Here is a 23,023-nt window from a genome sequence, read left to right as displayed (position 1 = left end):
AATTTCGACACAAAACCGTAACTGAAAAGTCGGAAACGTAAGTGACATTTGAAATAATTGCGGCAAAATAGTGTACGGCGGGAATTCCAAAGCACCCCTTGATGCTAGAAACATTTATAAACACCTTGTATTTGTAGGACACTTCTAGAAATCCTAGAGAATTTTAGATGACTTGGCTGATAGTAAAATGTTTTTCAGGAATCAGAAAAGTTCAAGAAAAGCCCAAATGAACTTAAATACAAATTTGCCGAAAATTCTGAATAAATTACAGAACCAAAAAGATTTTATAGAAATGTTTTACCAAAAGATGAACCAAAATTTTCGAGTTTTCCAGACAATGTTGGTTTTGAATTCGCAATCTGTATTGATCCTTCCCTTGTTCTCTGAGTCATGAGTTCTGGGACATCTTTATAAAGTACAAAGATAATACAAGGTGTTTATAAATGTTTCTAGCATCAAGGGTGGCTATGAAATGTTAAAGAAATTTGCCGCTCGTTACAAATGTGGGTTTAGATTTTTCAACTGACATTTGTAGTTAACCTCAATCATTGAACAAAGTTAGTTTTGAAAACAAACTCTTCAAGTTGTGGTTTGAAGATTGAAAATCTAAAATTTTGACACAAAACTGTAACTGAAACGTCATGGACCTAAGTAACATTATAAATAATTTTCAAGATAGTTATATTCACTATGAAAACAAAGCGGCAAATAGCGCATGACAGGAATTCCAAAACCCCCACTTGATGCTAGAAACATTTATAAACACCTTGTATTTACCAAAATGAATCCAAAATACAAAAGTACCATTTGTAGGAAACTTCAACTGTCAAGCGGCTAATTCAAACCACGCCCTAAGTATTGATTGTTTTTGTTTTTCAAAGATAACTTAATCTCAATTTTTTTTAATCATACGATACATGAATTTCTCAAATACAAAGTGTTTATAAATGTTTCTAGCATCAAGGGTGGCTATGAAATGTCAAAGAAATTTGCCGCTCATTACAAATGTGGGTTTACATTTTTCAATTGACATTTTCAGTTAACCTCAATCATAGAGCAAAGTTAATTTTGACAAAAAACTGTTCTAGTTGTGGTTAGAAACTTTTTTGTATTTAAACAGATTCAAGAAAATCTGAAGTCTAAGAAAAATTCGACCAAGTCTAAAGAGAATTCAAAGAGAATGTAAAGTTAATCCAAAAATAACTAGAGACTTTTAAGAGAATCTAAGGGAAATCTAGAAACAATTTATACAAGTGATCCAATCCTTATTGTTGTATGAACGGATTTTTATAAAAATCAAAACGAAGATTAACTGAACCACATCCATTTCTTAAAAAGATAAATTTACTTTGCTTAATTAAAAATTAAATCATTTTAATGATTGTCATCTTACGTTCTGAATAAATTTACACATCAGAAAAGGAGCTTAAAATTGCATTTTTAACTTTGAAACAGTTTAATTAAGGTAAAATCAAGACTCACTTATTCAGTTATATTAGTTTTAAATTTTGTTAAACAACATTTGATTAAACAGAAAATTCAGAGAGAATCTAGAAAATTTAAACAGATCTAAAGTAACAGTTATAGATTATCTAGAAACTATAAAAATGATTTAGAAAATCTAAAGAGAATTTAAAGGATCTAAAGCAAATCTACAGAGAGAATGTAAAAGAACTTAAGATTCGATAAATTTATAGAAGTCATTAAAATTTAATAATTTAATTAGAATGAAGTATTTAACACAGTCAAACGAATCAAAAATAATAAAGAAAACTGAGAGTAAAAAAAATTAAAAACTTAGAGAATTCATGAATATAAAATGTAAGAAACTCTAATTATTTGTGAGAATCTAAAGCTCTATCTTAAAAAAAAACAAAGAAAATTTAAAGGAAATTTGTAGAATCAGAATTCAGACAATTAAGAAAAAAAAATAACTTAAATAGAACGTAAAAATTATATGGAGTAATTTAGAAAATTTCAGATACTCTTCAGATAAAAATATACAGGTGTCCAGAAAGTCGCGCACACTGTATTATCGGGGAAAAATGTATGTGTTTTTTATTTTTCGAGATATGATGGATTGAAAAGTAAAAATGTAATGTATAAGCAAAATCCAAAGTAAATCATAAGTACATCTAAAGAATCTAAAGAAAACCCAGAGAACCGAGGACTCTGAAGAGGTTCTAAGAAGAATCTTAAGATACAGTATCCATTTTTCTTAGATATGTATGTATTCATCACCGCTCAACATTAACAAAATTAAAGGAATGATAGTGATAAAACAATCTAAAAGTTAATGTAAGAAGTGGTTTAAGAATAGAAAAAATATTAGAAAAATGTGTTTATGGCACTGACTTTTCAAATGGTTTAGAACAACTTTTTCGCAAAACCACATCAATTGAAAAATAAAATTTATTGTGTTTAGACATGATTTGGGCAACCAGTTATTGATGAAAAAAATTTTTTATATCAACACCACTAATTTAACATTTTACGGATGGAAATGGGTTTTCTCAAAAGTAGCAGTTTGGTATTTACCATTCTTTGTTGGAATTAAATTTAAAATTACGAGAAGTAAAATATATCTTTATTGTAGATTTAGTAAATATAACACATAAGTTAATATAAAAAGTTGAAAGATGTTTAAGTAATCAGGCATCTGTACATTTCTGTTCTCTTTTATAATAAAAAATTCATTTGACAAGGTAAGTTGTGACTTAAAAGTCACCCATATGACTTTAATACTGTGCCAAAGTCCAAACAAAAAATATACACTTACACTAATTACCTTTGTTAATGCGTTTATATTTTATACCCTTCAATAAAAGGAATTCCTGTTCCAACCTGCTGTTGATAATCACAGTAGTTTTGTCCAAAAAAGTTCAACAACATACTCTCTTCTATGTAAATTCTCTCTTTAAAAAACATCCAACTAGCAATAGTGTAAGCTGGAATGCAAATTGGATTCATGAGTATGATTTGGGTTCCTATAGACCAGTAGAACCATCCAACATAACTGGGATGTCTGAACCACCCATAAACCCCATGAGTAACCAAAGTATGGTCATTTGACTTTTCACATTGTACCTTAAAATGTCTCTCAAATTAAAGCTCATTAAATGGCCAATTTTACCAAATGATTAAAATTTGAACCAGCGGTTAATATGGCGATTTTCCTTAATAGTTCTCCAATAATGCAGATACCAATGCCAAGATTGGAAATCCACGTCAGTTCTTTGAGGCCTGGGAAGAAGTAGCTTTCAATGAAGAATTCCACCCAAGAACTCACTGCAGCAATTGTATATTGTGGACTATGATTTATCACAAATGAATCAGTAGAAACTTGCTTAGGCTGCACTATAGCAATAGCCAAAAATTCACTATAATGAAATAAAGCCATAACAGACATGTAGCCTCCAAATATTTGCATATTAGCAGGCGTGACTAGCTTAACATAAATTCCCAGCGACAATATAAGACCCAAAAAGGCTGCACGAATCGCAATCTGCAACAAATTATGTAAATAACACTTCTTGACAGAATCTCACTCCTTACCGCAAAAGCATTATTACTGTAGATAAAACGAAGAAAAAAATATACATTTACGGAATAAAGAAATATAATCACTGTGTTTACTACCAGATTTGTGATGTCATAGTAGTAATTAAACATGCAAATAGTGAAAAAGGTAATGGATGATCCTGAAAAACTCTGCAGGGAAATTTTCGCCTCCGGACTTAGCATTTTTGGATCTGACACTTCAGTCGACTTCTCTCACATTGATTGTTCGTTTCTCGTGCATCATTTATAGGAATGATGCCTTTAAACACACTTTTTTTGCGTTATGAAATCAAACATTTTCACTTCAACACGGAGTTGTGGTTAGAGTCACACCCACTGTTGCGTCTCCCGAAATAAAATCACCTTACCCCTAATTCTCGCCAAAGCTCACGCAATCTCACCCCGCCACGCTTTCCTTTGCCCTTTGGTGCAATCTTAGATTTTTCTTCTCGTATCTTTGCGAATATTCCCGTGAATTTCAATCACTAGCGGTACTGTAGCCACCTCCATCAGGTGACGTTTCTCACTGAGGTTATGTGTCAACATGACAAAAAGTTAACCTCACATGTGCTCAGATGGGTGTTCGAGGGTTAACAACATTTATAGCCAACAGATCCCGGCAGTACTTACAAAACTACGAGCTTCACGACACTTACGTGGTCATCGATGGTAACAGCATCGCCTCACAATTGTACAAATGGCATTGCAAGTGCAACGATTGCTTCGGGGGCGACTATGACAAGTATGCTAACGTTGTCAACAACTTCTTCGCGTTGCTTTCGGACTGTAACATCACCCCCTTGGTAGTTCTTGATGGCGCGTACGAGCAGCGCAAAATGAAGACCGTCTATAGTCGAATGAAGAACAAAATTAGTGCGGCGAAAAACCTCAATAGCGTCACTGAAGGGAGGATCTCCCTCTTCCCTTTGTTCCTGCGGGATCTCTTCGTGGACTTGCTCATCAAACTGCAGGTGCAATGCATTCGCTGCGATTTCGAAGGCGACAACGACGCTGCTTATCTTGCGCGCACTTTGAATTGTCCTCTTATGAGTTTTGATTCGGATTTTTATATTTTCGATGTTTTGTACATTCCGTTTTCAACGGTAGATTTGCATGTGCACAAGAAGAAGGACGTGCGGTACATAGAATGCCAAGTGTACAAAGTAGAGAAATTCTTAAACTCAGTTGGGGGTTTGGATAAGAGTAATTTACCACTTCTTGCAGTGCTGTTGGGCAACGACTATATTAAGAAACGAGCGTTTTCTGCGTTTTATAGACAACTGAAATTGCATAAAACTAGACAAAACGAACAACAAACGCAAATCAAATCGGTGATAATGTGGCTGAAAGACGAAACTCCAGAATCTGCATTGAGGAAGATCCTGGGGCGGTATAAAATGCGGTACCGAAAAGCCTTGGCGAGGAGAATCCAGAAGGCCATTGAAGCTTACCAATATGGAGATACTTCAATTTGTGAGTATTTCAACATTACCGACACCAATGGAGCTGAAGACATGATAGTCGTTCCGAATCCGGAAGAAATAGACGATGAAGATGAAGACGAAGAGTTGGTCGAGGAGGAAGTAAGTTCAGACGGCTCCAACGAAGAAGAAGAAAAAGAAGACGATAAGCAAAAGTGGGAGATTCCCCAACTCTTCCGCGACAACTATCAAAAAGCCCTCTACCCCCCGTGCTTCATGGACATCATAACTTCAAACACCTACTTCTGCATCCAGCAGATTGAAGACACTTCATCGGAGCATTCGCACAGTATAAGCTTGAAGATATTGAGCGCTCTTCACAAAATTTTAACATTTCCGAGAAGACGGAATTTGATTTGTTTAGCAAGACATGGACACGCGAATATCAAGAAACATCTTCTGCCGCTGTACGAAGAGTACGTGCCTACACTACAAGACATTGAACACATGGATGTGGCAACGTGCAAGACGAATCTGTTCAAGATTTTAGAGATTCAGGATGGCATGTTCAGTTCGTTTCCAAATTCCTGGCATCTGTTTTTAATGGCGCTGAAATATTGGATCAGTCATTCCAAAAATAAAGTGGATCTTGCTTTAGTCTACTCTATAATTCTCTGTGGGATAATAATAAACTACGTCGATCCAAAAGTGGGGTTTTATAGATCCACTAAATCATTTTTCGCGAAGTATGGTACAATCAACGGTACAACAACGTCACATTCTCAAAATATCACCGAAGCTTTGGACGATATTGATTTGAACAACAGTGTGGCTGCCATGAAGAAGCTAATACACTTCTTTCAAATGGACGCAAAGATGAAGTCTTACTTGAAATTGTTTGACAGGAGCATCGTGCACGAATGCGCACAATTCCAAAGTTGTTTGTTACATGTAAAGTACTTGAATGCCTTATTTAAGTTCCCTTTGCCAACAATGGTAATATCAGATTTCTACGATGGAACCTTCGTCTATAACATGGCAACAAATTTGCAAAAACGAAGCGATTTGAAGGCTTACATCAAGTTGTTGTTACAAGATTGCCCCCAAATTTTGACCGCTTTTGAACTGATGATGGTGCAAATTGAGAGCGAAATCAATAATCTTGGAAGGAACGCGACAATAAAGAGAAGGAGGCGGAAGAAGAAGACTAGACGTGTTGTGGAGGACGCTGGGAATCCCATGAACGAGGAAGAAGAGGATGAGTATTGTTATGACGCTAATAACAAATATTCGTTGTTATCTTTCATTAATAAATGATATTTTGTTACATGATTTTTTCAGTTCTCTAAATTGGTGAAATTTGCATACTTTGGATTCTTGCTCCGCCTGAAAGACCCATAAAAGGCGCCTGCAAAGAAAACAAAATTTTACATTATTGCCGTCAGTTTATGCAACACTTCCTCGTTATCTTCTATCCCGCTTGACTGAGATATTCATATTCAGCCGCCGCGTATTTTTGTCATTTCCATCTCTTTTTATTATACACCCATTGTCGTTACAACGCGCAAGACTGTTGGTCGGCAATGGGTTACGCCTCCAGAGAAAGCTCAACGCGTTTGCGGTGATGTGAATTCTAGTCGATAAATGTGTGAAATTTTGTAGTTAAAAAACTCCAAATATATTTAAAACATAGAAATTAATCGTGTGGTAAGTATAAGTGTTAAATTTATTTATACATAAACAACATATTTTCTTTAACTACGTCAGTCTGAAAATCATGTGGGAAAATCAATCTCGTATTAAAGTTGGAGCTACAAGCATTAATAGCAAGTTTTTCATTATCATAGTGTTTATAGTATTATAAAAAAGTCGGTGATATGTAAACAAACATGTTTGACCCTATTTTGAAACTGTAAATTTAGACCTACGTTGAGATATTACCGAATGTATGACATCATCCCAAATAAGATTAGTCAACAATAAATTTAACTTCTTATTTTTAGGGAATTCCAGACAAAATGGCTGATCCAGGCTTTCCAGGACAACACACCACCACAACAACAATTACCTCCAACACAACTGTACAAACCAACATCAGATATGATCCAGCTTATGTGAGGACTCTGCCTGGAATCTTGAAAATTGTCCAGATAGTAAGTGTGCTTCAGCATTTTAGAGATTGAAAATACAATAATTCAGGGTGTTAGGTAACGTTACGCCCATAGCGAAAGAGGTGATGAAGGCAAACATGAAAATAATTATTTGAAGTTTTGTTTTGGGTTTCCTTTAACCATTTAAATTCTGGGCATTGAATCAAAGTTGAATTAAAGGTCAAAATTACAGTTATTATTTTTTACCAGTGGCGTAGATTGTTCATGAAAATAAACGTATTTGCAGTACTTATTCCTCTTACTGACGCCACTGATTTCATTCATTCGGTCGAAAAAACAAATAAAATAATTACAGATTTCGAGGTAGTTTATTTTGCTTGCCCATTAAATCGATGGTTGTAACACTAATTAACATAATGTATACATATACAACTATTTATCTAAATCTAATCGGATTTAGATAAGTGTCAAAAGCTTTCAAAAGACCAGGTTACTAACCTCAAATTTTTAAAGAAACGTTTTCGAATCCAGGGAAGTTTATGAAAATATTGCAAAATTTAAACCCATTTAGAGCCCAGTTTAAATTATTTTGAATTTTTATTAAAAATAAAAGTGCTGTCAAATTACAACAGGTTTGATTGTTACATTTGTAAGCAAAACATTTTGGTTTGTTTACCGTCTGTAAAGTGTGCAACCTCCCACTCTGGAGGATCAATAAACCGTGTCGGTCCATTTAAATACCATTGAAAGCGTTGTTTAGATGCAGTATTTAATTATTTTTTATATTGTAGTTGGATTGCAACTTCTTAAAATCTATTGCCTTATTGATAATTTTGATCAGTGAACGGTAAATGTTTAATTTCAGCCAGAGTACAAGCTGGTATCTCTATTAATTTTTGGGTAATTTTGATAAAATCTTGAAGTTCTTTTTTAAGGATATTTATATGCAACTTTGCAAAATCCATGACGATACTAAATACAGCAGATATGGCAAATTCAATCTATTAGGATTTTTTGAATAAAACTATTTTCTTGTAATTTATTTCGCGTTAGGAATATCTCTAAAAGTTAGGTATTATTCTAAGAGAAGTTATTTAGAAGAAATGAACATGTTTAATAATATTTCATTATCAATAATTAATTAACGATCGATTTTAAAGATTTTAATATTTAAAAAAAACCGAAATAAGAATTTTAAGTTGAAATTGTGTAAGGAATGTCTTCTGAGCAACTTTTCTTAAAAATCGAAGATGTCCAACATCGAGGAAAAGTTCACTTTATTCAAAAACTCGTGGACAATCTATCATTTCCAAATTCCTTCTTCTAAAATTAAGGAAGATATAAGCTTATTCATTTAAAGTACAAAGCACTGTTTTTTTTTTCGTCAAATCTGCATGTATGTTATTTTAATTTTCATCGTCAAGCGACAAACGCCTATAATTTTTTATTGCGATTTTTAAAATATCAAATTTGGAAAGTCGTCATTCGTTGGTGTTTTTGGACCACTAATTACGTTAAAAATGTCCTAAAATAAACAATTACTAGTTAATGGCAGTATATATAATACATATTAAAAGATTTCAACCCAACCATAGTAAAAATACAGTCAAAAATAATTAAATACTGCATCTAAACAACGCTTTCAATGGACCGGCACGGTTTGTTGATCCTCCATAGTGGAAGGTTGCATATTTGACAGGTGGTAGTGCCCGCACTCCATTGGCCGTTCGAACACAACTACAACATAATCTATAAATTAATGTTAATATCAAGAATCTATCAAATAATGTTCAAAAATTTTACGGTGGTTGTTAGTTAAGACCATCGCCTGCTTGATGGTGAAATATTCCAGTTTTCCTCTATTCTATCAAGCAGACAACAAATTTTTTCAAAGCCAATTGCGCATGGAAATTTATTAGATCATATAATCAGTATTTAAACCGTTTTAATATCTACAAATGATAAATTGCAGTTATCTATTTATAATTATAATACAGGGTTATTCAGTAAAGTTGATCTACGTACACCCTACTATTGACGACAACGAAATGTGTACGGCAAAATTGCAAAATTGTCTAGCGTAATTTTCGCTTTAAATCATAGGCGCACTTCTAATTGTCATTTATGACAATTGATGACAGTAAGTAGTTAAAATCGGCTACACATTAAACTGTAGTCGAAAAATCAAGAGCTATTGCAAAATTTGATGAAAATCGGTGGGTTAAAGTAGTGGCTGCTGGTTGGTAAGAGTGTTATAGGTAAAATAAAATGTTTGGAGAAAAATCAAAAATAACGCCGCTGGTCACAGTTTGATTTACATTATTAACATTAACTAACAGTCCACTTTCCTGTGTAAATTTTCTAAAATTCTTGAGTGTAAATACGGCTTCAATTCTTTCGGGAGAAAATTGAAAAATTAAAAAAAAAATCGCCTCTATTTCAAAAATCACCCTGTATTCAACAGTTTGTGAAACACCCGGTACATATGAGATCAGGAATATTGCATATAAAATAACGTATTACATATCAGGGGAAAAAGTGATACACGTGAGACACGGAGCGAACAATATTAAGTTGTTGTAATTAATATTGTGCAATCTAAAAAAACTCATCCTCAGTTGGCTTTGAAATTTCAAGTAATGTCTTTGATTGACCAAACAGACTTTTGTGAAAATTTAAAGACAAATCAGAACGTCGTTATGTTTAAAATAAATCTCTTATGAAAAATGAATAACACGTTTCAATTTCCAATTTTAGCATTTTAAGACTATCAGAGGTCTTGTAATTTCAAGTCATATTCCTGATTCATCAGTGATCAGTGTTCAAAAGTATTTGTTAATGAACTTCAGAGCTGTGTCAGTTTCAAAATTCGTTAAAAATGATTTTCTATTGATAAATACATAAAATATACAAGGTGTTTATAAATGTTTCTAGCGTCAAGGCTGGCTCTGGAATTCCTGCCGTGGACTATTTTGCCGCTTTGTTTTCATAGTGAATATAACTATGTTAAAAATTATTTATAATGTTACTTACGTCCATGAGGTTTCAGTCACAGTTTTGTGTTCAAGTTTTTGATTTTCAGGTTTTAAACCACAACTAGAACAGTTTATTTCTTAAACTTTACATTGCTCCATGTTTGAGGTTAACTGCAAATGTCAGTTGAAAAATCGAAACCCACATTTGTAATGAGCGGCAAATTTCATTGACATTTTATAGTCACCCTTGATGCTAGAAATATTTATGAACACCTTGTAAAGTCCGTTTTCTTTTTAAACCACCAACACCGCAATCTTCCCCTTCTTTACAACCGGCAACGTTGCCTAGGGAAATTTTTGGTGAGAAAATAATTGTCAAATTTTTTGACAGTTCTGAAAATTAGACAGTGTTTCCGTTGAAAACGTGTTTCTTTTACAGCCTGTTGGAATGCAAATCAAAGGATTTAATAGTGAAAAGACTCGGCACAGCTTGAAAGGCCGTTTTGTATAATCAAATTGTCAATTAGGCAACTAACCTATTTGATTTTATCACCAAAAAGTCACCATCGACGACGTTGCCGGTTGTAAAGTGGTGGAGAGTGCGGTGTTGGTGGTTTTTTAATAAAAAAACGGACTTTACTACACTAGAGCTCATTTCTATCTGAGCACTTATTAAAAAATTAGTTGGCAGCAGCGCAGAAGTTAATCGGTTAAGATTGCCAAAACTTGTTAAATTCATCTTGAAATCTCTCTTTTGCAATAAATCTTTGATTACTTCTTGATAAATTTGAGAAATTGATTCTTTTACAACGTGTTAACCTCAAAAGTCGCTACATTCATTTTCCCCATAAATAATTGAAAGCCTGATTTACACCCAAGAATTTTCGAAAATTTACCCAGGTGACTGGACTGATAGCAATGAGCTCCACTTTACGTTGTGTGAGACATGAAAAATAAAGAATTTTTTACTGGACCTTGAAGCAACTTAACGAAAATTTCGCTCTTACATAAATTAATCTTTATGGAAAATTAGGTTGTCCCTTGATTCTGGAAAGAAAATTTTAGTACATTCTTATTGCCAACGAATAAATAAACATTAATGCACACATGCAGTAAAACCAGCAGATTTTGATCATTAAACTCATTTACTACAGCAATAACGTGCTGATTCGGTATGTGTTTGCTTTACCTATTAGATATGACTTTATTTTGTAACATGGAAAAGCTAATTAGTGTTGAAAAACGTAGTTTGTACCAATCGAATATTATGAATATTGAATAATGCAATCGTTATCACATTTATTCGGGGACGAAAAATGGGATTAACAAAGTAATTCAACTAAAAATAAACATGAAGGTCGTCTGGATCTTGTAAGATTGTGGACACGAAATCCTGGGCAATCTGTCATTTCAAAAAGTCACAAAAAATTATGACAATTCTGCCCAGTATTCCGTGCACCCAACCGTACACATTCAAATTGATATTTTCTAAAGTTCTAACATTTTTCCAGGCCTTAAATCTCCTTGGTTTCATCTGCATAGAAGTAAGTGCCTTCAGTACTCACACCCGAGGCAGTTATTTCATCTTCTGTTCAATGACTGGCTTCTGGTTTACTGGACTCCTGCTTCTTTTCTATCTATTCCACATCATAGAAAAACTATACAGGATTCCGTGGTTGAAGATCGAATTAGTGTTTTGTGCCTTATGGACCATACTGTACTTAATCGCTTCATGTCTAGCGGCCACTCTAGGCCTTGAAGCCTTTGCTGTCGCTGCTGTAAGTACAAATCTTGAAACAAAAATTTGTTTTAACACCTTTATTTGTAGTTCTTTGGATTCTGTGCTATGGTGGCTTACGCAGCGGATGCGTTCTTCAAGTTGAAAGCAGTACAAACTGGCGAATTGGCTCAAGGAGAACGCGTTATCAATAAACAAACTGCAACTGCATCACCCACAACGCCTCATTACTGAAGTGTGTTCAAAAGATGTGGATTCGTCTTGTACTGTTTACTTTAAGTTATATAGTTGGAATTTTGTACAATTCGCTGTAGTACATAATGTGTAGGTATGAAAGTAACACCACTTATTCACGTATCGATTTTAACATACTGAAATGGTAAAAAAGGTAACTTGAATGTATTTTCTCACATATCTTTATCTACATATACTGAAATATCTATTTATACATAACGCAGATTGTAAATATTTTGTTATAAATGCACTTTCTCTTGTTGTATCTTGAATAAGAATTCAATCCATGTAATGAAGTGTCCATGACACTTATTGTACTTTTACCGCTGCAACGAAAATCAAATACAGTTAAAATTAAGTGTTTTCTTGATTTATAACATTCAAATGTCAAATGTCAAATTAAGACAGCCGATTAACATCACAAATCAATTGGTAAAAATGGACAAATTGACATCGCTAAACAGATTTCAAAAGACCAAGGTTACTAAAATTGACAGGTTGGCTACAAAGTTTTGAGCCAATAGAAGCAGGCCTCTCGAACTGGCGCGAATACGTCATCGCAAAGCTCTTTTAAATTTCGATTAAATTTTTTCATTGCTAATATTATTTAAAATAGCAATACTTAACACTTTGATGTTTCTACAAGAACTTTGTTAAACAATAATGGCGATCAACAATGTTTTTACACCGCAAAACAATTGACAGAACTTTCTTGTGACGTCATTTATGGTCGCACGTCCCTAACAACCAAAAGAGGGTGGAGTTTCAGCCTTAGTAACGAGCAAACCTGCTTAATTTAGGAACCTTGTGTTTAGACCTTGTTTTTAAAATTACTCATGGGGTAATCAAAATAAAACAAATCCCTTTCAATTTTTTATTTCACAAGAATCATGCACCCCAAGTAAGTCTAGCGACATGATCAGTTTTTCGCTTCGAACTTTTGATAATTCCAAGGTACTCCAACTCGGCCACGGCTTGAGTAAATCGGGCTCTGGTCAATAGTTAAGGTTTCAAAGTTCTTGTATTGGCAGGCGGATTTGACCTCATAATTTCAAAATTGATAGTTGTGACAGTGACAGAAAAGAAGAGTTAATCAAAGACATACTTAAGAATTCCACAGTGAACTGGGAGATGAAATTAAAAAAGGATACTGCAATTCTGGCTCAACTTTAGGTTTTGACTCATCGTCAAGGTCTTGGGGATCCACAATACTTAAGAACGATTGGAGCCAGTCGTATAAATTGATCATTTTTCCACATTCTAAATGTAATTTGTAAATTATGCTGATATCTGGCATTGAACGCAATATGACTCCGTCATTCGAAATTTCGCAACAGGAGCACTAAAATACATACATAAATCAGTCGTAATTAAAACTTAGTTAGTTTATTTAACTAAACTTAGTTAATAGTTTTCAAAGATGTGAAAAGAACTCAGAAATCGGTAATTTGTGCCTACAGTACTAGAATGAGTAGAATTAGAGGCAGATTTAAAGGAAGGCCTCTGCACGACTCCAACTTTATTTTAATTCAAAACGATAATAAACAAAAGAGTGGAAAACCTAAAGAGAATATAAAAATAGAAATTCAACAAAAATAAGAAGGATTCAAAGACAATTTGGAGAAAATACAACGAGAATTCGTAAGGCTCAAAAAAATGGAAGGAAAAAAGAATGTATAAGAAAAAAAATCTGGAAAATATAAGAAATTTTTCTAGAGACTAAGGGAAGTCTATACAAAGTCCAAATACAAGAAAGTTTAACTTACAATTTAGACAATATAAGAAAAAATACAAAGAGAGTCTAGAAAAGTAAAACAGAACCGGACGATTTGACGATTTACAGGATATAAGGAAAATTCTAGAGGCTTAAAACAGAATTCATAGTCCAAAGAATTTGTAGAGGCGCTAAACAGAATTTAAAGGAGATAAAAAAAAACGAAGAAAAATTCAAGATAAATCTAATAAAGCTAACAGAATTTGAGGAAAATCTGAAAAAGCTAAAACGAATTGGATCAACTTATTGCATATAAAGAGAATCAGGGCATCTACAGAAATTAGAGAGAATCTAAAGAAATCCGCTTATTTTGATGCTAAACGACGATTTCTCACTGATTTTCGCCGTTTTCTCGCTTGAATTCGCAAAGAAGAGCTCGAAATCTACAAAATCACCAATTTTTGTCAAGATTCAACGGCTGAATTGCAAGAAAACAGCACAAAATCATCAAAATTCTTAGAGAAATCCGCTTATTTCGATGCTAAACGACGATTTCTCGCTGATTCTCGCCGTTTTCTCGCTTGAATTCGCAAAGAAGAGCTCGAAATCTACAAAATCACCAATTTTTATCAAGATTCAACGGTTGAATTGCAAGAAAACAGCTGAAATTTGCACGAAATCATCAAAATTCTTAGAGAAATCCGCTTATTTCGATGCTAAACGACGATTTCTCGCTGATTTTCGCCGTTTTCTGGCTTGAATTCGCAAAGAAGAGCTCGAAATTTACAAAATCACCAATTTTTATCAAGATTCAACGGTTGAATTGCAAGAAAACAGCTGAAATCTGCACGAAATCATCAAAATTCTTAGAGAAATCCGCTTATTTTGATGCAAAACGACGATTTCTCGCTGATTTTCGCCGTTTTCTGGCTTGAATTCGCAAAGAAGAGCTCGAAATTTACAAAATCACCAATTTTTATCAAGATTCAACGGTTGAATTGCAAGAAAACAGCTGAAATTTGCACGAAATCATCAAAATTCTTAGAGAAATCCGCTTATTTTGATGCTAAACGACGATTTCTCACTGATTTTCGCCGTTTTCTGACTTGAATTCGCAAAGAAGAGCTCGAAATCTACAAAATCACCAATTTTTGTCAAGATTCAACGGCTGAATTGCAAGAAAACAGCACAAAATCATCAAAATTCTTAGAGAAATCCGCTTATTTCGATGCTAAACGTCGATTTCTCGCTGATTCTCGCCGTTTTCTCGCTTGAATTCGCAAAGAAGAGCTCGAAATCTACAAAATCACCAATTTTTATCAAGATTCAACGGTTGAATTGCAAGAAAACAGCTGAAATTTGCACGAAATCATCAAAATTCTTAGAGAAATCCGCTTATTTTGATGCAAAACGACGATTTCTCGCTGATTTTCGCCGTTTTCTGGCTTGAATTCGCAAAGAAGAGCTCGAAATTTATAAAATCACCAATTTTTATCAAGATTCAACGGTTGAATTGCAAGAAAACAGCTGAAATTTGCACGAAATCATCAAAATTCTTAGAGAAATCCGCTTATTTTGATGCTAAACGACGATTTCTCACTGATTTTCGCCGTTTTCTGACTTGAATTCGCGAAGAAGAGCTCGAAATCTACAAAATCACCAATTTTTGTCAAGATTCAACGGCTGAATTGCAAGAAAACAGCACAAAATCATCAAAATTCTTAGAGAAATCCGCTTATTTCGATGCTAAACGACGATTTCTCGCTGATTCTCGCCGTTTTCTCGCTTGAATTCGCAAAGAAGAGCTCGAAATCTACAAAATCACCAATTTTTATCAAGATTCAACGGTTGAATTGCAAGAAAACAGCTGAAATCTGCACGAAATCATCAAAATTCTTAGAGAAAGTCGCTTACTTTGATGCTAAACGACGATTTGTCGCTGATTTTCGCCGTTTTCTGGCTTGAATTCGCAAAGAAGAGCTCGAAATCTACAAAACCACCAATTTTTATCAAGATTCAATGGCTGCATTGCAAGAAAACAGCTGAAATCTGCACGAAATCATCAAAATTCATAAGAAATCGTAAGGTAAATCAAGAAGATTAATAATATATGTATTAAATCTAAAAGTTACTAATTTATAACAATTTAAAGCCTTAAAGGGACAAAAAGAATCCAAAAGGAATCATCTAGAGAATCTAAGTAATCACACAGAGGATCTAGAAAAACTAGACAGAATCTAAAATATGTAAACTTTGATAAAATCCCGAGATAATATGAAAAAAATTAATAAATAAAAATTAACACCAAGTTAATAAAAAATCCGTTTATTCACGAAAAGATGTTGAGATCACTAGCACGCAGTCCGAGTTGAGTGAATAAATATGTTTGATTTACGCGGCATTTATGTTTTTATTCCATTTTGACAAATTTTATAAATAAAATTTCAATGGCTTGAAGCAGAAGCAGGCGCCTCAGTATCAAATTCCGTGTTAAATCTAAAAACTAATAATCAAGACATTAATTTGCCCCTTCATCCCCAATTTAATGTAAAAATAAAAATCTGTTCGTTATTGAAATTTTTAAAATGACATTAGTGAAATCATGACGGTTACTATAGAGTTAATAAAGTCGATTTAAATAGTCAAAATAGAATAAAAACAATTTAAAGAAAATCTAGAGAACTCGAAGAAAAATTAATAAGAATTTAGGCACAGCCTAGAAAAATTAGAAAAATCTAGAAAATTCGAATAGAACCCAGAATGTAAGAAAAATTTAAAACTAAAATTGGAATGTGGAAAATCAAACGAGAAGCTAAAATTTAAACAGAATCGAAAATGTAAGAAAAATTTAAAACTAGTTAAATTAAGAGAAGAAGAAAATTAAGAGAGAATCTAAGATTAATCTAAAAAAAATGAGAAGCAATCTAAGGAAAATCAAGAGAGTAAATTCAAAAAAACAGATTCTCAACAAATGAATTTCAAAAAAATGTAAAGAAAATGTATGCATATTTTATAGAACATCTAGAAAATCCAAACAAACTTAGATAGAATATGCGGAAAATCCAGAGAAAGGAAAAAACAAAAATAAAACGAATCCAATGAAAATTTCAGTTTAAAAAAAAACTAGAAAATGTGGAGAATTTACAAAAGTTGAAAAGAATCTAAAGTGAATTTAAAAAATGTAAGGTAAATCTAAAGGAATAAAAAGAATATAAAAAAAATAAAAATTCCTAATTTATAACAATTGAAGGCTTTAAAAAAGACGGAAAGAATCCAAAGACAATCTGGAGAATCGACAGAAATTCAGAGAATCTAGAGAAACCAGACAGAATCTAAAATATGTAAACTTTGATTAAATTCGGGCATTATCTAAAAAATATATAAAAATTTAATGAAAATGTTCGAAGAAAAATCAATACGAAATTACATACTCGTATGCACAGTCTACAAAAATCTAGAAAATTTAAACCAAACCGAGAATGTAAGAAAAATCTAAAATTAATTAGAATGTCGAAAAACTAATGAGAATCTAAAATAAATCTAAAAACAATCCACAAAAAATCAAAAGAGAAATTAGAAAAAAGCCAGAGAAAATAAAAAAAAAACAGAGACCCCACAAATAAATCCTTGGCAAATGTAAAGAAAATTTATAGACAATTTACAGAATATCCAGAATCTATCTCGAATAGAATTTATTTCTATTCTCCAAAGAGAAACTCGTAGAGAGAATTTTAAGATATTAGTAGCTACAGTCGCGAACAAAAAATGTTGTTGGTCGGCAATGCCCCCGTTTTGACATGTTACCTGCAAAGTTTTATCGTTTGATCGGTTCTTTTGTGCGCTACCTATTAATGTCAATTTGATGACAAACATTTTGTGCTGTCTTTCAGTGTTTTCTCATGTGGCCGCCTCTAGTAGTAGTTTGACCCGTATTACACTGACAAAAATATCTTGTCCGTCACTGTAAACACATAGAACTAATAATTATGTAAATACTTACTTGCAAATAATACTGGGGATCATTCAGAGCTGTATGAATGGCCGCTCTATGCGACCCAATAATATGATTTTGAATGGAAATATCATTAAAAAAGAAAATTTCATGAAAACAGAAACTTGTAGGCTCTCGCAAATAAATCGTGAACCGATTGGAAAGAAAATTCAATATCCTGGACCTTATCATCTCGTATTTATTAATCGGTTTGTTCTGATGCGACATTTGTTTCAATTTCTAAAAATTTTCCCATAAGATTTTTTGACAAATGCACCACGAGAAGTACTCACTTCTTTAAGTTTTAATCTGTCCATTAGTTCAGTTAGTTCATCGTTGTCTTGTTCATTAATCTCATCGTTTTCTACTTCCAAGTTATCCAATTGTTGCATAAAACTGCCAAGCTTCTCAACTAAAATTCCCGCCACCTCAGAATCCAAGTGAGACTCATCAGTTACAATGATTTCACTGATTTTATTGATTTTTCTTAAAAGTTCATCCTTTGACTGAAATGATAACAACTGGAAACATTCGTGGTACTCTGGACAACTGGTAATATTCTTTGAAACCGCCACAGCATACAATTCTCGAACCTGCAATCAAAACTGTTTAACTCAAAATATTAAGTTTTTCGATGAAAACCTGTTTTCCTAAAGGCGCTTTGGGTAAATCTGCCACCAGCACGTGCAAACACTTTAAAAACAAATGAAAAGTTGGTAGGTACGACATAATTTTCTTAACTTCTCGCCTTAAAACCGCTCTAAAATGCTCGTCGTTTGTTAACAACTGAATTCTAGTTTCTGGATCTTCTTCATCTTCAACTAGTTTTCTGAAAGACATGACTTGGCGAGCGTTTTCGAGATCTTCATGTGAGAATTCTTCAAGGACTGGCTTAATATGCCTTATTTCACACAAAGCCATGGCGTTTCCTCGACTGAAGTGCTCAAGCATTGCGTACTAAAACACGTGTTTATTGAACAGTACCGAAAAAATCGCCATAATTACCTTGAAATTCTGGATAAAACCACTCACGGAAAGATCGTAAAATAAGAATATATCAATAAATAAGTTAAATACTTTTCCGCCGAGGTGAAAGGGGCATTCGCGCGAAAAAAAGATGTTTTCTAAAACGTTATTCAAGTAATTTATAGACTGACTTGAGCGAAATACTTGAATGTTTATTTTCGATGACACGTGACAAGGCAGTGAGCGATGGACAACCGAAAGAGAAGTGGCAACGCCAAAAACGAAAACGAATGGTAGTATATTAATGTAGCAACTCGCGATTGAAAGAAAGTCTTGGAGGACTTTTGGAGAAAAATTCTCAAATTCCGGAATTATGACTACAATTACATTTTTATTAGACCGGACTTTTTGCTTTTTCGGACTTTTAAGTTGAGGTGTTAGGTACAAGTCTTCATACCAAGATTGTAAGAATGAGAAGTTACATTGCGACTTTTTAACTTGTTGTGTTTCTGAATCAGAATCCTGTAAAAGAGAAAGAATTATAGAGAAATCTGAAGAATCAGAGTTACCTCTTCTAGCTGTTGGTCATTACTTTGAACCAGTTGATTGACCATAGTTTCAGCCAGATATTTCAAAGTTTGGCAATCTTCTCCATTTAATGTACATACGTGCGGTGTTACTGCTGCCTTCAGTTGCTTCTTTAGAGTTTTAAATTGTGCTGAATGGTCTGGCATGTTTATTCCAGTCAGAAGAGCTGCAGCGGGAATTTCAGACACTGCATCTACGTAACAATTTTTAATATAATTAACTAAGTTGCTTAAAACGCTGCAGAACATATCGTTGTTTAATTTCTGAAACGGGAACAGTATTATTTATTCAACATTTTGTTGAGAATTGAATTTTTACCTGAATTTTTGTTTCAATGGAGTTCCACAATGTTTTATACCTTTTGTACCACAAACTATCACAGAAAAATTTTCCACTTGCTTTTTTCTTCTTTCTGAACTTCTTGGATGCAGCGTTTGCCCCATTTTTGAAGACGAAGACGCCCTAGAAGCAGAACACATTTTGGCGCCAAATTGTCAAGAATCTTCAGTGCACTAGTTCACTAGCGAGGTTTGTTAAACAATTGTTAGAACTATGTAATGTTTATTAGTTTAATTACAAATTGCCCATAATATCAATCCTTTACTGTAATATTCCAGATTCAAAATTAATTTATTACTGTGAAATTTAGGGTTATGTGGTAGGTGATAAGATGAAGAATTCAACTTACTTTTGAAACTGATAATGTTGTGGACATTGTTAGAACTAATAGATTGTTCACTGTGATGAAATAAAAATATGAAGAAAGTTACAAACAAAAATATAATAATAAATAAACATATAAAGTGACTTTCACTCGGCAACCGGCAGAACTCGGAGACAAATTAAAGTGTAGGCAACCAGTAATTAGTGTAAAATACAAGTTATACAGGATGTTTATAAATGTTTCAAACATGAAGGGTGGCTCTCGCAAAATCATACAGCAATTTCCTCTTACTTTGGGAAATAGTTATTTGTTTCACTAGGCTAGAAAATGGCCTTTTGAAGATGAAGGGAAAGTATTGAAATTCGAGCCCGGGGGGCGAGTATTTCAATTTTCGAGCAGTTCCAAAACATTTTCTAGCCCTGTCAAACACGAAATTTTGTGCGCCGACAGTTATTTATTTTGAAACGTCATTCCTTCATTTAGGGGAATTTCATTAGCTGGGAAATAGGTTGGTAGCACTCCATTCAAATCAAACGATTGCAGATGAATTTCAATTTAAATTGTTTCAGCAAATCTTTGTGGTATCTTTGCGTAATTAATCTAACTTTATTATTTTCGAAGGTCATTGGCCTTCAAATCGGCCCACAAATTGACACAATTGACATTTATGCAGCGATGCCAACTGGCAAAATGAAACCAACTATTTGAAATGTCACGTTTGATTGCCTAGACATTCAAAAGGTGATTTTCTTGCCGCAAATGAGTATTAAAAATCGCATGAAAAATCACGGAGGCGCACAAATAAATTTTTCTATTTCGCGTTCATAATGAAGATATATCGAAATATCGTATCGTATCGACGCGTTTGAGCGTATTTCGGTATCGTAATGGACCAATCCCGTGCCAATATGTCTAGGAGCATATATTTTTCTTAGGTTTGCAGCAGGCAAACTGTCAACCTGCCGTCAACGTTGATAATTTAGATTTTGGTTTTGAAAAACCATGATAAATCGATCAATAAACTATTATTTCTTGTTGTACTTGGCTTAATAATTCATCGGAGAAAAACTCTTTGGATGCAAAAGAACCATCATGATGATGATCAACATCTTCGCTCTCTTGGCTCCCTTGGGCTCCGGTAACCTCAAAACGTCACACCTGTCAAACTGACTGAAATTGGATTTGGCTACTTCGATCTTTTTTCTTGAGCATTTTGCAAATGTCAACTACCCTAAAATTCCCTAGATTTCGAAATCAAGTTTTTTCGTTTAAAATAAGGCGAAATAGAAAAAATAGCGTACGATACTTGTTCATAATGCATTTTGCCGCACTTAGTACTTAAAAACGTGCGTGCGGCAAAATGTTCATTATGAAACGCGTTTCATAATATACTAATTTTAAACCATTTCTCAGTTTTAATATAGCAGAATTATTAATCCTAAGGTTGGTAAATTAAATCATTAATTCCGATTAAATAGATATTTAACATTATGTTAAAATGACATGCAACCGCTTTTCCGCCAATCAAATGTTAGCAATTCTCAAATTAGTTGCAGGATGAACTTAATTTAATTATTGTGTAAATCGGTTTTATGGATTTTTAAAATATTTTAAGCTTATTATTTTTGTTTGTCTAACTTGTTCTTTTTGTTTTCAAATAAAAATAATATAACATCCCATAATGATAAAAAAATAAAAGTTTGTAAAAACAAGGAAATAAAAATGGATGAACTACATTTTAAATAGTAATGACAAAATCTTTCATCAAAACTAATTTAAATGGAGACGTAATATTTAAGCAAAACAAAAAAATATTTATTTCTAATAAGAAAAAACATTTTGTTTTCTAAGTAATGACTACAAAAACGCGTCATTTAGAGCTTATTTAATCAGCAGTGGTTAATAGTTCATAGTGTACAATACAATACTGTTTTTTGCGTGTTTTTTTCTGCTAACATTTGACGTACTTATGACTTATTTATTGTCTTCAAAATGCTCATAGCAAAAAATTCGCATAAAGTGAAAAAATCGGTCATCTTAAATTCTTTCACAGCGGTAAATCAGAGCAAATTTTCATTGTTCTTTAAAAAATGTGAATCAAATTTGGAGTAAAATAAAAACTTGTCGAACATTTCTTGTCTTCCAACGAGTTTTAGTTGTGAAAATACGCGTTATATGTCCGTTTGCATTTTTTTTATGAAAGTGGACAGCCATTTTGGAATAAATACTATTTCTTAATCCAACACTTATTTGAAGAAGAAATCCAGTAGAATCCGGTTATAATAGCGGCGAAGGGGAATGAAAATATGGTCACATTAAGCGGACGTCATAAAAAGCAAACTTGTAAAAAAATTGGCAAAAAAAAACCTAATTTGTTAATGTAAATAAACAATATAATTCTCAAAAAACATACAACAAAATAAAACCTAAAATATATGTATTTCAAGAAGTCCTTTGATAACGAAAACTAATTTTTCGAATTTGCCGCTTTAATAGGTCCATTAGAGTACTCAATTTGGCGTCGTTTATAGGTATCTACAAGAGAACTCAAAGTAGGAAATTTTGAATTTTAAATTTAATTTAGAATTGGCAGAACTAATTAGTATGGCTGTCACCTGTTTCCTGTCAAGTTCTTGGTCAATTTGAATTTTACGATTCGTGTTTAATAAATTGCTGCGTGAATAAAAAATGTATCAATATAATTGAATTGTCCTTTGCGGCCAACAACAATTGTACCTAAATACAAGGTGTTTATAAATGTTTCTAGCATCAAGGGTGGCTCTGGAATTCCTGCCGTGCACTATTTTGCCGCTTAGTTTTCATAGTGAATATAACTATCTTGAAAATTATTTATAATGTAACTTACATTCATGATGTTTCAGTTACAATTTTGTGTCCATGTTTTTGATTTTCTGGTTTTAAAACACAACTAGAACAGTTTATTTCTCAAAATTAACTTTGCTTCATGTTTGAGGTTAACTAAAAATGTCAGTTGAAAAACCGAAACCCACATTTGTAATGAGCGGCAAATTTCTTTGACATTTTAGAGCCACCCTTGAT

The 23,023-nt window shown here is 33.1% G+C and overlaps 4 protein-coding genes across 4 annotated transcripts; 2 read left to right on the top strand and 2 right to left on the bottom strand.

The window, feature by feature from the left end:
• Positions 1-2,565: 2,565 nt before the first annotated feature.
• On the bottom strand, positions 2,566-4,085 carry Icmt (isoprenylcysteine carboxylmethyltransferase ste14). The gene is made up of 3 exons (XM_088035210.1): positions 3,556-4,085; positions 3,134-3,505; positions 2,566-3,087 (listed from the first exon to the last, which is right to left on the bottom strand). Exons 1-3 carry the CDS (start codon positions 3,742-3,744, stop codon positions 2,803-2,805), a joined length of 846 nt encoding a protein of 281 aa, XP_087891336.1. The 5' UTR covers positions 3,745-4,085; the 3' UTR covers positions 2,566-2,802.
• ast (single-strand DNA endonuclease protein asteroid) lies at positions 4,067-6,310 on the top strand. Its single transcript, XM_088035208.1, has one exon. It carries the CDS (start codon positions 4,137-4,139, stop codon positions 6,297-6,299), a length of 2,163 nt encoding a protein of 720 aa, XP_087891334.1. The 5' UTR covers positions 4,067-4,136; the 3' UTR covers positions 6,300-6,310.
• Positions 6,311-6,519: 209 nt separating this feature from the next.
• LOC148173806 (CKLF-like MARVEL transmembrane domain-containing protein 4) lies at positions 6,520-12,403 on the top strand. Its single transcript, XM_088035212.1, has 4 exons — positions 6,520-6,689; positions 6,986-7,135; positions 11,580-11,846; positions 11,897-12,403. Exons 2-4 carry the CDS (start codon positions 7,001-7,003, stop codon positions 12,038-12,040), a joined length of 546 nt encoding a protein of 181 aa, XP_087891338.1. The 5' UTR covers positions 6,520-6,689; positions 6,986-7,000; the 3' UTR covers positions 12,041-12,403.
• A 499-nt stretch (positions 12,404-12,902) lies between these two features.
• Positions 12,903-20,159, bottom strand: Orc3 (origin recognition complex subunit 3). The gene is made up of 9 exons (XM_088035209.1): positions 19,988-20,159; positions 19,618-19,761; positions 19,281-19,562; positions 18,751-19,233; positions 18,388-18,702; positions 18,039-18,338; positions 17,755-17,985; positions 13,192-13,382; positions 12,903-13,031 (listed from the first exon to the last, which is right to left on the bottom strand). Exons 1-9 carry the CDS (start codon positions 20,012-20,014, stop codon positions 12,929-12,931), a joined length of 2,076 nt encoding a protein of 691 aa, XP_087891335.1. The 5' UTR covers positions 20,015-20,159; the 3' UTR covers positions 12,903-12,928.
• Positions 20,160-23,023: the final 2,864 nt, after the last annotated feature.

Source organism: Gnatocerus cornutus, chromosome 5, assembly GCF_029298725.1.
Source record: "Gnatocerus cornutus isolate USDA-ARS CGAHR chromosome 5, icGnaCorn1.1, whole genome shotgun sequence".
Classification (NCBI taxonomy): domain Eukaryota; kingdom Metazoa; phylum Arthropoda; class Insecta; order Coleoptera; family Tenebrionidae; genus Gnatocerus; species Gnatocerus cornutus.
This window is presented reverse-complemented; position numbering and strand designations above follow the sequence as displayed.

Bases quoted from the DNA above. Each gene is read 5' to 3' on its own strand.
- Icmt (XM_088035210.1), bottom strand. From the start codon at position 3,744: ATGCTAAGTCCGGAGGCGAAAATTTCCCTGCAGAGTTTTTCAGGATCA. The intron at 3,506-3,555 runs GTAAGGAGTGAG...AATTTGTTGCAG, and splicing joins ACAGTAATAATGCTTTTGCG to ATTGCGATTCGTGCAGCCTT. The intron at 3,088-3,133 runs GTAAAATTGGCC...AGACATTTTAAG, and splicing joins GTTCAAATTTTAATCATTTG to GTACAATGTGAAAAGTCAAA.
- ast (XM_088035208.1), top strand. From the start codon at position 4,137: ATGGGTGTTCGAGGGTTAACAACATTTATAGCCAACAGATCCCGGCAG.
- LOC148173806 (XM_088035212.1), top strand. From the start codon at position 7,001: ATGGCTGATCCAGGCTTTCCAGGACAACACACCACCACAACAACAATT. The intron at 7,136-11,579 runs GTAAGTGTGCTT...ACATTTTTCCAG, and splicing joins TCTTGAAAATTGTCCAGATA to GCCTTAAATCTCCTTGGTTT. The intron at 11,847-11,896 runs GTAAGTACAAAT...CTTTATTTGTAG, and splicing joins AAGCCTTTGCTGTCGCTGCT to TTCTTTGGATTCTGTGCTAT.
- Orc3 (XM_088035209.1), bottom strand. From the start codon at position 20,014: ATGTCCACAACATTATCAGTTTCAAAA. The intron at 18,339-18,387 runs GTTTTCATCGAA...TTTTGATTGCAG, and splicing joins AAGCGCCTTTAGGAAAACAG to GTTCGAGAATTGTATGCTGT. The intron at 13,383-17,754 runs GTAAGTATTTAC...TATGTATTTTAG, and splicing joins ATCCCCAGTATTATTTGCAA to TGCTCCTGTTGCGAAATTTC.